Raw genomic sequence first — 15,358 nt, forward strand, 5'->3', positions numbered from 1 at the left:
ATCTATCTATCTCTCCCGCTCTCTCTGTCGGTTGTGGTTTCTTTCCTTTCTCGTTCACGTTTTATCTCTCGCACTCTCTCTCTCTCTCTCTCTCTCTCTCTCTCTCTCTCTCTCGCTCTCTGTTTCCTTAACTATTTTGTTGATGCCGCACTTCAGCTGCTGTTATGTGGCGTAATGTCATCATCTATTACCCTCACCTCACGCCCTTTCAATTAGGTTAAATCTAGCCTCACTAAACCGTCGCTAGCTACTGACGAAGCCAACCGCTCGCCGGTCGTTTGAGATCAATTCTCCCGATGTTAGTCGTTATGTTATTTCATCTAGTGGTGCTGACTTCAAAGCGAAGATAATGACATTTTAGGCGATTATATTGAGGTTCTCTGCTTAAAGTGAAATAAGGATTATTAGAAGTTTTTCTTTCTGGCTTTCAGTATTTTTAATTTTTTTAAAGCCAACAAAGTGTTTTCAGTCAAGCCTAAATTGAGGCCTTGGCTCGGGATGAGATTTTGATTAGGCGCGTTGTTGAGGCAGGCTTGACTCCTCTAATTTGGGAATGATTTTGCTACCTCCATTGTTTGAACGTGAGGCTCCGTCCCAAGGGAGAGGAAGAATAATTATTCCAATAAAGTGGTGCTGAATGTAGATTGATTTGAGTAGATTGCCTTACTTAATTTGCATATTGCGACCTGATAGGGAAAAAGCATTTTCTTTTGATTGGAGTGAAACTCTTTGTAAAGAATTTCTTGTCGAATAAAGAGCTATAGAAGGAGTATGGGTCGTTGTTTTTTTTCAACTTTTGTATCTAAGGAGTTCGCATGCAGTTACTCAATAAATGCAGTCTTAATTAAGGAGGTCGAAACATTTGAGCTTTCTGAACGCTTGGATTTTTGCATCGAAATCGGTAAAGAGCGTTTTGATTTAGTAGTGATATTTGTTCCGCTCTACTTAATGGGGGAGGAGCTATATGCATAACTGGTAATTTTTAACTTAGTATATTTTGCCCCTCGATATTTATCATAGAAAATGTGCGGTATCAATTACTGTTTTTTTGACAATTTTGCTTTTGTTCATGAAATTTGATGTCAAATCAGCCTTTTTGAGCCCTTTTTGTTAATATTTGGTACAATCTTTTCCCTAGAAACTGTAGAACTAATCTGATTGAAGTAACGCTTGGTTCACTTAAGTTTATGATTTCCAGCAGAGTGATCTGGAATTAAAGGTAATGTAAAACAATTTTCTTTTTTTTTCACTGCCGAATTTCTTTGCTTTTCCGGTAAATATTGGCTCTTCTTAGGCAAATGGCCATCAATAGTGACCTTTGCATCAGTACTTGATTGATAATCACTTAAATTTAGTAATAACTTTATCAGAAATTATCAAAATCCAGGCGGCTATTATTGTACTCCTAATTTTTTTACAATTCAAAGAATTTGAATTGTTTTGGGGCGCTGTTTTTTTGATGTGTTCACACATTTCTCAATGATTATGATCGTTCAAAACCGGATAAATAGGTAAAGCCCAGCGGGCGGTAAGTTTCATTAGAGGCCCAGAGTAGGCTTTTGTAGTCCTTCAAGTGCTTAGAGTGGTGCGGCTATTGGGATGGCCCCAAAACAGGATAAACAGGTAAAGCCCAGCAGTCGTTAGGTTTCTTTGGAGGCCCAATGCGGGCTTCAGTATTCATTCAAGTGCTTAGAGTGGTGCAGCTGCTGGGATGGCATCAAATAGTAATAACTTTATCAGAAATTATCAAAATCCAGGCGGCTATTATTGTACTCCTAATTTTTTACAATTCAAAGAATTTGAATTGTATTGGGGCGCTGTGTTTTTTTGATGTGTTCACACATTTTTCAATGACTTTGATCGTTCAAAACCGGATAAATAGGTAAATCCCAACGGGTGGTAAGCTTCATTAGAGGCTCAAAGTGGGCTTTTGTAATCCTTCAAGTGCTTAGAGTGGTGCAGCTATTGGGATGGCCTTAAGGTCAAAAGGTCATTTTTAGTAGTTTTGGAGCTCAAAATGGTGCAATTTTTCATGTTTTTTGGGATTTTTTGAGTTTTTTGAATTTGATTAGTCTCAGGTTGAAGATTTTAAAAGTCGATCAAAGGACTTTTGCGAGACAAAACTATTGGGTTTTGTGATGACAATTTTATGAGCTATATGTTTTGGTACTACAAATACTTAAAATGATAATTATTTTTGCAATTTTTTTTTCAATTTTTTTTTATTGTTTTGGGTTTTTCTATCTTCAAATTCCGTGTCTTCCCGGGAGCTATCGAAATCTGTAGTTTCAAGGACATCGGCTAATTTAAAATCTCGTCAATTTTTTAACAAGTCTTTTTCAATTTTGGTTTTGTTGGTAGAATGAGTCTGGTAGCTCACTATGGCGTTTTTAGTTTTGGTTTTTTAGATGGCCAAAGGCTTATAAACCAACAATTAGGGAAGATTTTTTGACAATTTTGCTTTTGTTCAAGAAATTTGATGTTAGATCAGTTTTTTTGAGCCCTTTTTGTTAATATTGGGCACAATCTTTGCCCTAGAATCTGTAGAATTAATCTTATTGGAATAACGCTTGGTTCACTTAAGTGTATGATTTCCAGCAGAGTGATCTGGAATTAAAGGTAATTTAAAACTTTTTATTTTTCACTGCAGAATTTCTTTGCTTTTCCGGTAAATATTGGCTAACTTAAATTAACTTAAATAACTTAAATTTGTTCATAGCCGCGTCAGAAATTCCAGCCGGCTATTATTGCGCTCTTAATTTTTTACAATTCAAAGAATTTGAATTGTATTAGGGGCTGTGTTTTTTTAGATGTGTTAACACATTTTTCAATGACTTGGATCTTTCAAAACCGGATAAACAGGTAAATCCCAGCAGTCGTTAAGTTTCTTTGGAGGCTCAATGCGGGCTTCAGTAATCATTCAAGTGCTTAGAGTGGTGCAGCTGCTGGGATGGCATCAATTTATGGTTAAAAGGTCATTTTTAGGAGTTTTTTGGCTCGAAATAGTGCAATTTTTCATGTTTTTGATTTAAACTTTTGTCATTTTTTGAGTTTTTCCAATTACAGGGTCCAGGAAATCTCCTTTATGATTTGATATTAGGGCACTGTATAGTTTCTAGTTATTATATTGGTTTTCATCATTTAAATGTCTCGAATTTTTAGCATTTTTTTGATAAAATCTGTTATTTTTTAAGGTTTCCTGAAGTTTTTGTCAATTTTTGATATTTGTCCATTCTCAAGTGCCAGAAAAACTATTTCACGAACTGATAAAAAGTCACTGCATGGTTGTTTGTTTCAATGGATTTGTTCTCAACAATTAAACCTTTCGATTTTTCGAAATTTTTTGATAAGAATTTCAATTTTTATCAAAACATTTGTCTTTTCAGTTTTTCTTGCCTCAGTAGCCTGGTAACCTCATTCAGCGTTTGATAGTATGTTATTAAATAACTGCTGGGGCAATTGAATGGTTTTCAACAATTTAGTCCGACAAGTTTCTATTTTTTGAAGTTTGAAGTTTTTTCTAAAAATTTCTGCCTATCGATCTTTGAGCCAGTGAGTTTTTAAGGCTGGGAATCGGGTTACTGGATAGCCTCTAGAGACACAGAAATGAATTTTAAGATATGAATATCACAATTTTCAGCAAGGTTTCCCTAAAATTTGCAATTGATTTCATTTTTTTTGAAAAAATTTCGATCATTTTTGAGTTAATCGATCTTCAAGGGCCAATGAATTTTTATCAGGTCTTGCAATTATAATACTGCACCGATTTCAGAAATAAAAACTAGTTTGAACATATTTTAGAAATAGATATATCTAAAGGGACCAAGTTTTGCTTTAGGGGTAAAAGCTTCAAGAGTTTTAGCAATGAGATTATTTTTCTTTTGTTTTACTGTTTGTTTCCCCTTTTTTCTAGATGATTTTGTTTTTGGCTGGCATTTTTCAATTGATCTGCTGGTCAGGTAGAGTATTCTAAGTTTTTCAATAAATTTTTCAATAAATTTTTTCAATTGTATTTCAGGGTCCTGCTATGTTTTTTTTTCTTCGTCTAATAGTTTTTTCTTTGGTCTGACCCTGACTTCGTGGAATCGACTTTTTGCAATGACTTCAGTGACTTCTAAAATTTCTTGTCCGTGACGTCATTTACTTCAAAATTTACTTCATTTACTTCAAAATTTGTGTCCCTGACGTCATTTCGGCTTTTAGGTCAATTGCCTCACTCAAAAAATTGACTTCTGAACTCACTTAGGAACTTTAATTTTTTAATTAAAGGTCAATAGTGTCCATCTAAGTAGTGTCAAACGTATAGGCCATAGAATGTATCCAAATACACTATCGTACCTTTTTCAGTATTTTTTAAAATGGAAAACGAGTTTTTGACATTCAGATTTAATTCTCTCGCGTTTCCTATTAGCCCTCCTTCATCTGTTCCTTGAATCGATTTTGTCCTGAGCAGAGTTTTCCATTGAAGTGAAATTTATATCTACAATTTAGCAAATTTTTTTGCAAATAAAAATTCTCAGCCAAATTCGCACAACGGTTGCTGGTTTTTGTTTGTTGCAGAGTTTATTGTTGATAGGAGTTAGAGCATTGTGCAAACGCATATTAACAAATCTTGTTGGTAATCGGTCCTTTCGTTTTGAAATAATAATTTTTGCGAGCGAAAAAGCTTTTTACAGTAGTTTGGCTACTTTTTCACCTTTGGAGCCAAGATTGGGCAGGCTATGGTGCCCGATGCGTTAAAGCCAAAAACAGTAGTTAATTAGATTGAGAATGAATTTCAGACAAGGCCTCTGGGTGTTTGTCTGATATCTAGAAGCGTGGCAATCATTGCATGATCTTTTTGTCTGTGTTGTCTTTGAATCATTGTAAATTTGTTTTGAAACCGGAGGGTGATTGTTGAAAAGTTTGCCAGCCGCCTTAATGCATTTGTTTTAGCTGGTTCAGCCTCTAATTAAATCGATTTAAAATACGCAAGTAAAATCGATATGAGCACATATGTTAGTAATTTGCAACCACCGCGGGGCAGGCAGTTGTCAATTCTATCCTATTTACTCATTCAGTTAAAGAGAAATTAAATGTGATAAATGGATTTCGAGTTCAAAAAAGCTAAAAGCATGCGCTCAAAATTATTTTAAATTAATTAGAAATCGAACCTCCAAAAAAGTGGGTTACAATCTAACAACGCGCGAGAAAGATAGTGCTGTTCTGTGCCCGGGACAAGAAACAAGCACATGGGTGTTGGATCAGGGTGAATTTTTTCCACCTCGTTGGGTAAACTAGTTAGTCGAGCGCAAATTTGAAGGTGCCAAGAGTTACAGAATAGAAATTCTATAACAAATTTAATAGCGTAATTTCAATCGAGTATTGTACTAACAATCTCTTTTACTTTATAGCCCCGATTGCAATAGCTGGAGTGCATCTGTTCCAATTTGTTTAACGGCTGCTAAAGTAATTGCTGAGTATAATCATGTTTGACATCATTACTTTTACAAACTGAAGGTGAACATAAGTTTATGGTAAATACTTTTAATCGCTCTCAAAAGATTTTTGTAGCAATTATTTCGGCTCTACCGCTCCTTAGAATTTTTGGCGTTATCGGTTGTTCGTGGGATTCATTTGTCTTTTCCCCCTAAAAACCGGGATAACCTCGTAAAAGGTGCGAGTATTAATTCTCTTCTCTCCGCAGCTCCTTTAGAGCTCTAGAAAGCTCGGTGTACGCTTCAGGCAGACATGTGGAGACAGAAATTCAATTTGCATAGAGCAATTTTGGTTGGTTTGGACGAACCCACGGAGTAAATTTAACCACTTCCGTTTTCCATTTTTTTCTCTTGCCTATTAAGGCTAGCCTCCCTAAGGTTGAGCTGTCTACTACCAAATTCAACCCCCTTGCAATTAATTTGAGAGCAATTTGCTCGATATTATTCGGTTATATTTTGCAATAGTTTTTTCACACTTTTTTTAGTCGTAATTTTTTAAGCTGGAAAGCTCATTGAAGTCCTTTGGGTTAACTGTTTACTATTTTAGCGAGCCTTCTTGTAATCAGTGTTTACAATCTCTTTTCAATTAATGCTTCGCTTGCCTTACTTTTTGAGGTGAGGGTTTTTTCAAATTAAAACTTACAATAATCCTATTTGGGCGATTTTTGTCGTATTTTTACATTTTTTTCCTCTTTGTTGGTTACAATGAGCCTTTTCGTGTAAGATCTGAGATTTCAATTTAACGTTGTGGCATTTAATTTATTTGTTTGGCGTTAAATGTTTGAGGTTCAATTAAAAATTTACAATTAAAAAGTTTTCACGTAAAGCAATTTTTTGTCCGTTTTTTTGGAATTTTCAGTTTATGTCCATCTTAGTTTTTATTATTTTGAATAGCCGCCCTCATCTTCTCAACCGGCTATTATAGCGCTCCTATTTTTACAATTCAAAGAATTTGAATTGTATTGGGGCGCTGTCTTTTTTTATTTTTAAGATCTATTCACAAAGTTTGGAAGTCAAATTGGAGTAGTGATTTTGGTCACGCCGAAATAGGAAGCGGAGCGAAAAAGCGAGTGGTTTTACGGCGTGATTTTTTTTCGTTCTAATTTTAAAGTAGAGTGCGAAAATGGTGTTTGAAAAAAAAATCGGTTTCTCGCTAGTGGTTTTTGGTTCACATGCGGCATTTTGACATTGATTTTTTGTTTTTTTTTCTTATTTTTTGATCTGATTTTTTTAAAATGGTTTTCTCAATTCACTCATAGTCCATTTTAGGTCTAGTTTTTCTGTTCAGTCAATGAAAATTCTTTGATTTGTACGTCAGGACTTGTCCTGCTATGTTTTTTTTTTACTTCGTCGAACTTTTTTTCGCTTTACCATTTTGCCCCTTTTTCAGCATTTTGCATGCAATCTTTTTGACTTCTCTAGGCTAGTTTCTCTCATTCTGCTAAAAGTGAATTTGAACATCAGTTGCTGAGCAAAGCAATTTAAAATGAACAGAGTCAGTATAAAAATTTGAAGTCAGAAGTAGAAACGGGATAAACCCATAAAGCCCAATTTTAGATGCCCGCTATTTGAACGTCGTTCCTATAAGTCTTAGTTACCATCTCTAATGCTTATTGGTATTGATAGTAGCCCCTGTAGCCTCTCTCTAAGAAACGGAAGTACGTTATGTTCAACTACGAAATGCCATCTAAATAAATGGGACTTAAGAAATGTTTTTGTACAAAAATCTTTTTTTTTCAATATCTTCTATTCTTTCAATCCCAATCATGCTAATTGGAATCAACGGCGGCTATTTTCCGGCAATCTGCCGGGTATGTTGTGAATATTACTATTGTATGGTTCCTATAGTACAATTTTATCCGGTTACAGAATGTCAGTGCGTTTACTCAATAGTTCGCGGTGATGTGTGTTTTTCAAATGATTTACTTCCTCTCGTTTATTTTCACCTTGGTTCTCGAGGACTGTATTTAATTTTCTTCAAAAAATTTTTTTGCTTGTCTCAATCATGTCAATATTAAAATTTTCCGTTTTAAATTGCCGTGCTTATGAGTTATTGTTACTAATTATAACAAACCAGTGAAGGGTTAGATAGTAATACAAAATTTTCAACTTCAAAGTTTACTATTGGTTCTCATGAGTTTCTATTTATGCTTGATGCTTTTGTTTTTGTTCAAATTAGTGTAAATGAATGTGGTGTTCAATTTTTATTTGGGTGCTTTCCCGAATGGTAATGTTTTGGTTGGTTCTTCGGGAAGCGCACCATTTCGAATCGGTTCCTGATTTTTCTTGGCTATGTTTTTTTGCTTCGTCGTCGGACGCTCTTTTTTCTTTTTACCTTTGTGGACACAGGAAAGCTAACGGCAATGTTTCTAAATGACTTCTTCGCCTCTTTAAAGGCATTTGCGCGCGTGACATCATGCGGACTGTTTATTGTGATTTTAAAGTACCAAAATGTCAAATCTATCTCGGCTCAAAAATTGCCTTTTTCTCTTCGCTAGAGAATCAAGCTAAGTTTGCGTTTGAGAAAGGTTGGAATAGCTCATTTAATTTAATTCTTATTGCTTCTTAATGCACTTATTTTGTAATCAGTGTGTTATGGGATTCAGTTGGCTATGGTTGCGTGCTTAGTTAGGTTTTTGATGTTGCTTGAAGTGGTTTTAACTTCCGAGTGTTTATCATATAGTTCTCTGTTGCCTCCTTTCATGGTAAAATTGCCGGTATTTGATATAGAGTTTAAAGCATTCTGTGTCTGCAGTTGAAATGCAATGCATCTGTTTGAAATAAAATAGCAAGCCCGAGGCTCTTTATTGACGCAGAAAACACTTGCTTCATTTGCGAGAATTGGAGCTCCTCTTTTGATGTTTTTTGAACATATGAAGTCCACTTTGCGTTTATTAACCAGCTAAAAGCTGCATCAAAACTCATCGATTTAATAATCAATTTAGCAACTATTTGTTATTCTGATTGTTCCGGCTGTTGGTGAACACTAAAAAGTTTGTTCGTAATTTTGAGCGGTGATTGAAATCAATTTATACGCTACAGAGTATTGCCGATGATAGATTAAATTAAATTTATCCCCATTGAGTTAAATTAAAATTGCGTCTTTTGTGGAAAATTTTCAATCTTTCCAAATGTTGCATCTTAAGAGTTGAGAATTCTCTTTTTGAAAGATTTAAATGGACTTTGCGCTTACGCTTTGTGATTGTTTTGTATTCGACTGACGGAATGAAAGAATCAGCTTGAATAATATGAAGAGTTGAAGTGGTGAGCGTGGGCAAGGGGGTAGTAGCTAAGTGAAAGCAAAAATCTCGTGAATTATGATGTAAAAATAACAAAATACTCGCCATGCCATTTTTTTCTGTGGTTTACAAAGTGACCGATGCAGAAATGGATAGCGTCGGTCACTTTGTAAACCTTCACGGGAAAATGTGTCGTTAATAGTAATATTATATCAGCAATAGTTAAAACTGGTAAACATTCAAAGCTAAATAATCATTAGTATGTCTGGAAAGTTGTCAAATTTTGAGACTGATAAGGAAAAAGAATACAGCAATGTAAAAAATGAAATTGAAAAATTTGCAATACAGGAAACCGAATTATTTCACCTGTAGAGAACTTGTTTTTTAGGGTTAAATTCTTGCTTAAATGTTATTCAAATAATTCTCCCAAAATAAACGTAAATGAGAAGTTCTTAACATTGTTAAAAATAGGATATAATTCTGCATCAACCATGCATTTTCTGCTTCTTTCCTCGATAGTATAATTAGTTAGGCTTGGTGTCAGGATAATTTATCCAATTCCCTTTTACCCAATGCCATTACACCCAGCCTGCCATTTTAACCAATGCCAACTTTAATTTAAACTACTTTAAAATTACCAGAACGACTTTTTAGCCGACTATATAATTAAATGACCCGTGGGGACTTGATATGAAACTATCCCGACCGAACATGGGATTATAAATATACGGTTTTTGTAGGACTCGGGGAGGCTGCTGGTTACTCAATCAACAGCTGGGGCTCAAAGTTGATAAAATTAATTTCGAGTCTTGCAAGTAGCAATTTTTTGGTAGCCGCCGTCCGCCTCTCAACGCCTGTTATGTTCATTCATTGTTGAAAGAGAGAAAGCGAGATTGCGAGAGCGCAAAACTGTATGGAAAAATATTGCCCTGCGCGAGAGATAATTTTGTTCAATTGCGGCTTTTACAAAATAGTTGTTTAGCCTTAACTCTAACTCATAGGTTCAAGCTGTTTGTCTAAATTTTCTCAGCTAACAAGACAACATTTACAAGCATTGGTACCATTCATTTCAGATGTGGACCATCTGAAGCAAATTTTAGACGGAATTTTGAGCTATATTTGCTAATTTGTCATGTTGGACAGTTTTTTAACCAGTTTTTTTTATCTCCATTTTTTGAAATGAATGATACACATTTATGAATTTTTTGAAATGAATGATACACATTTATTAATTTTTTGAATTGAATGATGCACATTTATTAATTTTTCAGTTTTTCGTGGTTTCTTTGATTTTTGAATTGTCTCAGAAAGGAATTAAGCGGGTCACCGATTGAGCAGAAGGTTTTTCCTAGAGTTTTTCCAATTAGTAATTATAAAATACTTCGTTAGGATTTTATAGGGCTTGTTCTCTGTTTGTTGTTTCTCTATCAGTTGCCTGTCATTTATTGAATGACAACTATTCTTTTGTACGTTCTTTCGGCAATAATTGTTTAGGAGTCGTAATTTAAGAAGAAACTTTTCTTACCTGCCCTATCATAACTACCTGACATTTCGTACCTGTTGAGTGCTATTAATCTAATAAATACGTGTTCTAATTGCGCCTTTTTTAAATTACTTGATTAATCAACGGGAAGTTTGTTTTTTTTTGACACACTATTTGTTGTCAAACTTATTTGAATTTTTGCCCGTATTAAAAAAAATTGTTGTCTTATCGATTTTTATCACTAGTGACTGGTCTCATTTGTTGCTAATTGGGCTTAAATTAACCTAATTAATGAAATTAGTGATTTTCATGACGTTGATACTCCTTTTTCTTTATATTTTGAATGAACGTTGCGAGGATTTGGTTATTGCTTTCTTACAAAGTTTAAGACCATTGTAGTGCTGGACCTCTCCGGCGATATTTTTTTGTTTATCGACTGACGCTCATTTTTTCGTTTTACATTTGTTCCAGAACATTCTCTTTCTAGAAAAAATATAAAATGCTTGATGTTATTGTTTTTGTGTTGTCTAAATTGGAGTGGTCTAAATCGCCAAGGGCTTCTTCGCTGAGTTGTTAAGGTCTTAGACTTTTATCCGGAAGATCACTGGTTCGAACCTCTGTTGTGATAGCGTCAAAATTTGGAACCCGAAAAGATTCTCTAGAATGCGACCCCTCTGAATTAAGTACCCCGCCTGTCGTAACTGAATTTTGATCATCAGTGACTTGCTTCACTCTGCAAAATGATTATCACCAAAAAAATAGGAAACTTTCATTTGAAAAGTAAGTAGATTTTTAAGAGGTTCCCATAACTTATTCAATTTATTTCTGTTTCTGTCTGTATTATACGGCACCAAAGTCTATTTTGCAGCTATTCCGGCAATCTGCTGGCAATGATTAATTAAAAGGACAAAATTAGCTTCACATTTGAACGAGTATGCAGAACTTAATGATGAACACATTTTTTGACTGACTCTTTTGACTTTTTGTCTTCAAAAACTTGATGAACAGGTACTGCCTTGATATCATTTAATGGCTGAGCTGCTCTCTCTGAGCCCTAAAATTTTCCAGCGTATAAGCATGCGATTGGCCGGAACTGTTTTTAAAAACAATTTCATGGCGTGAAGGGCGATAAGTTTGAAACCCCTCAATTTCTCCTGCCCAATAGTGATAAAACTCAACGCCAATTTTTTTTGTTTGCCTTCCACGCCTCGATAGCTGGACATTTTCTCGAAAATCGCAATAGTAATTTTCTAAACTGAAAAAGCGTGTTAATTCTTCGTTCAGCTTCATCTCACGGTCCTTGAAATTAACCTGTTGTTTAACAAATCTTTTGAAACCATAAGTCCGTTAACGAGAAAAGTAAAACTTTTGAAAGGATGCTTAATTCAACATGTTTCATCAGCGCAGTGCATTCTAACTTGTGGAACTTGAACAGGTATCTTTACTTGATGTCACAACTGACAAGGAAGACATACGTAATATTTACAGTCCTCGTGTTGCTCTATTCCTCCTTTTTCCCCGTGACTAGCGCAATCTACTTCAAAGGGACCAAATTTGACGGACAACTGCTGTGCTTCATCTACACCACGTCATTTGGCTTCACCATGTCAAATTTCATACTCAATGCCGTTATTCCACTAGTTATTATGGTGTCTTGCTACACTGCCATAGTTGTGGCTCTCTGCAGGGCAAAGCATGCTGTACCAGTTACTGCGGCGGGTGGTGTGCCTTCAGCAGGCTCGGCGGCTACTCAAGGGGCAAACAGCAGATCGACCAGAACACAAAAGGTCAGTATCGGAAGCACAGTTGTTGGACAATGTTGCATTTTTTCAGAGCTAATTTCGATCATCAAAGAGTAATGAAACTGTTCATGGATCGCAATAAAAGAAATTGGTGGGAGTTATGCACATTGGGTATTTTGGCGCTGGGCAAAGTACTATTTTATTCAATTTCAAGTTGTTGCTGGCGACAAAATTCTTTGCTTTTGACGCTCAATTAGATCAATATATCTTCATACCGCATCGCATCAATTTGTGTGAAATATACTGAACGTCAAAAGTAATTTAGCACTCCCTACTTTAACGAAGCAAGATTTTTTTGCTCGATACTACTTCAACTTCTAATCAAATTTCGAATACAATTTTTACACCATTGATCCCCTACACTTGTGGCCGTGACTGCCTATGAGATTCAGATGATACGTAACGGTATCTCATCAGATACCCCAATATAAAGTTAAACAAGGAAAGGAAAGCCCTCCTGAAATCGCAATTTATATTTTCCATAGCTCAGATGTTTAACGCAAGTTCAAGCTCAGTCATAGTTGAATAAGAAATAACGTGAAAGCATCTCATTTTTAGACAACCGTCTTTTAACAGCGAAACTTTGAAGGAGTTCATCATCGTTACATTTTGGTATCTTGAGAGTCAACGTTACATATTATATTAATCTCGTAGAAAAGCAAGACCACTGGCATCGGGGAGCAATTGTCTCAAAACCGTTTTCGAAATTTGATTAGAAGTTGTCGCCTGATCGAATTTTCGTTTGACCTTCTTTTTAATTGCTCTCGTAGAGAAGCAATTATTGTAAATGTGTCTTTTTTATGCAAAATTTTCGCTTGACCGTTTTGATTTTTCGAGTGACTTTTAGGCCCTAGACTTTTTGCGTTTCGAGTGAACTACAATTCCCTCTCAATCACAATTTCAAGCAGCGGAACTCAATTGGCGGCAATTTGATGCTCAAAGTCAAATGAAAAATGCGCCGAAACTGGTGCCATTTTTAACTTTAAATCTTAATAGTGGTATATGTTAACCTCTGATGTGGTTATTTGAAGCCCACTATTGAACTTCTTAGTTCCATTTAGGCTCCCCCGCCCCCCCCCCCCCCCCACCGACTGAAGCAGGCTGCAATTAATTAGAGCTCCCACTAGTCGGTCGAGAGCAATTCTTCCGACGTTTAGTCGGTTGGATGACTTTTGTCATCAGAAACGGGATAAACAGGTAAAGAACTGGAGATGCTGAGAAGAAATACATTTGGTAATTCGTAATTTTGATTGCTTTTGTTTGAAGAATGTAATTTTGGCTCAAATTTTGTTAGAAATTAAATTTTTTGCTGGCATCTGGTTGCATTATGATGGAGTCTTTTGCAACATGCTCTATTGTGCTCGTTGTTCACCGAAGTTGTTAAAGGAGACATACTCATGTTGTGAAGGGTGGATCTTATTCTTATAATTTTGACCTCCTGAGTCACAACCCTCCACCCCACTCACTCACCCCCTTCAATCCAAGTCTCTGCCATCAATCCTCCGCCACCTGGCGATTTGGACCCCCATCTCGTCCAGCGCTCCCATTTTTGATTGTAAATTCATTTTACGTTTCGTACACGTTTTTTTGTTTAATAGCCGCCGTCAGCCTCTCAAAGGGATATTATATAGGCGCTCTCCTTTTTACAATTCAAAGAATTTGAATTGTATTGGGGCGGTGTCTTTTTTTAAGACCTGCTGACACATTTTCATCATTTTTGAAGTCAAATTGAAGTAGTGATTTTGGTCACGCGGAAACAGGAAATAGAGTTAAAAAGCGAGTGGTTTTGCCTAAGTAGAGTGAGAAAACGTGTTTGAACAAAATTTCCGTTTCTCGCTAATGGTTTTTTATTCACATGCGGCAATTTTACTTTGGTTTTTTTTACTGTTTTGTCAATTTTTTGGATCGGATTTTTTTTTCTAAGTGGTTTTCCCAATCCATTAATAGTTCATTCTAGGCCTAGTTTTTTTATTGGAATCAAATTCACATTTCTCGCTAGTGTTTTTTTGTTCTCGCTAGCGGCATTTTGTTTTTTTGTCTGATTTTTTAGAAATGCTTTTCCCAATTCACCCGTAGTTAGTTCTAGGTCTAGGTTTAGTTTTTCGTTTAGTCAATGAAAATTCTTTGAATTGTACGTCAGAAATTGTCCTAAGTTTTTAAAAGTCGCTTTATCTTTTGATCTCGTTTTTTTTTAATTACATAAGTTTTACATAAGTACACGACTTTTTGCGTTTGACTTCTAACGTCATACTTAACTGTTTCAACCGAAAAAGAATTTATTCAACAAATTCTTTCAACATAATGAATACGTTCAAGGTATCAAAAAAGTATCAAATCAAGTATCAAAAAAGTAAATCAGTGGATAAACCGGTGAAGAGTCAGAATTAATACTAACTTGTGTTAGTATTGAACATTAATTGTACCAATTATATAGGTGGTGTCAAATGATAGAGGGGTGAAATAATTGGGGTTCAGTGACAGGTGGTGAAAATGGGGGAATCGTAAAACCTATATCTTTTAGATTATGGGATTGGAAAATGACAGCGCGTCAGTCAAGGGGCGTCAGTCACAGATGGAAATGTCGACACCTGTAGGAAAGAACTCAGTGGGTGAAGCGAATTGCAGTCGTCGCCACGTATCAGACGCTAAGCAGCAAGAGGAACGACGAGTGATCAAACGGGCTTATAACCTGTTCCTGTGTATCACCATTATATTCATACTCACTTGGGTTCCGTACATGTCAGTCGACTTCATTTACATCACGGCACCACCCCAAGTGGTCTATAAGCTAACGACTTACCTGATTTTTACGATATCATTGACCAACTTTCCACTATTTCTTGCGTACAACCGCAGCTTCAGAAGCGCGTCCGTGTTGTTGGCCAAAATGGTGTTCTGTAGGCAGCGTCTTGCAGCTGATAAGTTGAGAGCCGCGCAGCATAGTCAAAATACGAAGAGAATGTCCATGGATCGCAGTAGCCGAATGTGTAATAGAAGTGCGTCCCTGCACAGTCGAAATCCCAGTGCGTGTGATGAGAATGGAATTGCAATTGGGCACATTGCTAGAAATGGGCGCCATCAGTCGTCCGCCAAGTTCCTCAATGTTCCTAACGCTGCCGCCATTTTCAACGAGCATGAATGTTAAAAAAAACAATTCAAACTAATAAGACATTTTGATTTTTTCAAATCAATATTTGTTTAGTCTGAGTAATAAGTTTGTAGCGATTTGATGAGTCCATATTATATCAGACTGTTTCCCCACTTTTGTATTAGATGTAGATCAATCATTTTGCAATAATTGTTTTTCAAACGATTCGTTTTCGGCTCAGCAGACGGTCTTGTTTATGCTAATTGAAT

The 15,358-nt window shown here is 35.9% G+C and overlaps 2 protein-coding genes across 2 annotated transcripts in view; both read left to right on the top strand.

The window, feature by feature from the left end:
• Nucleotides 1–15,314, top strand: part of LOC142334524 (uncharacterized) — a 33,220-nt gene extending 17,906 nt beyond the window's left edge. Inside the window, exons 3-4 of the mRNA XM_075382623.1 lie at nucleotides 11,635–11,986; nucleotides 14,523–15,314. Coding sequence (XP_075238738.1) covers nucleotides 11,635–11,986; nucleotides 14,523–15,146 — 976 coding nt within the window. The 3' untranslated portion in view covers nucleotides 15,147–15,314. The remainder of the gene's footprint in view (nucleotides 1–11,634; nucleotides 11,987–14,522) is intronic.
• LOC142334939 (telomerase protein component 1-like) overlaps nucleotides 1–15,358 on the top strand; it is a 230,261-nt gene that overhangs the window by 66,072 nt on the left and 148,831 nt on the right. The window lies entirely within an intron of this gene.

The sequence above is a fragment of the Convolutriloba macropyga genome, chromosome 2 (assembly GCF_964194025.1).
Source record: "Convolutriloba macropyga chromosome 2, txConMacr16.3, whole genome shotgun sequence".
Classification (NCBI taxonomy): Eukaryota; Metazoa; Xenacoelomorpha; order Acoela; family Convolutidae; genus Convolutriloba; species Convolutriloba macropyga.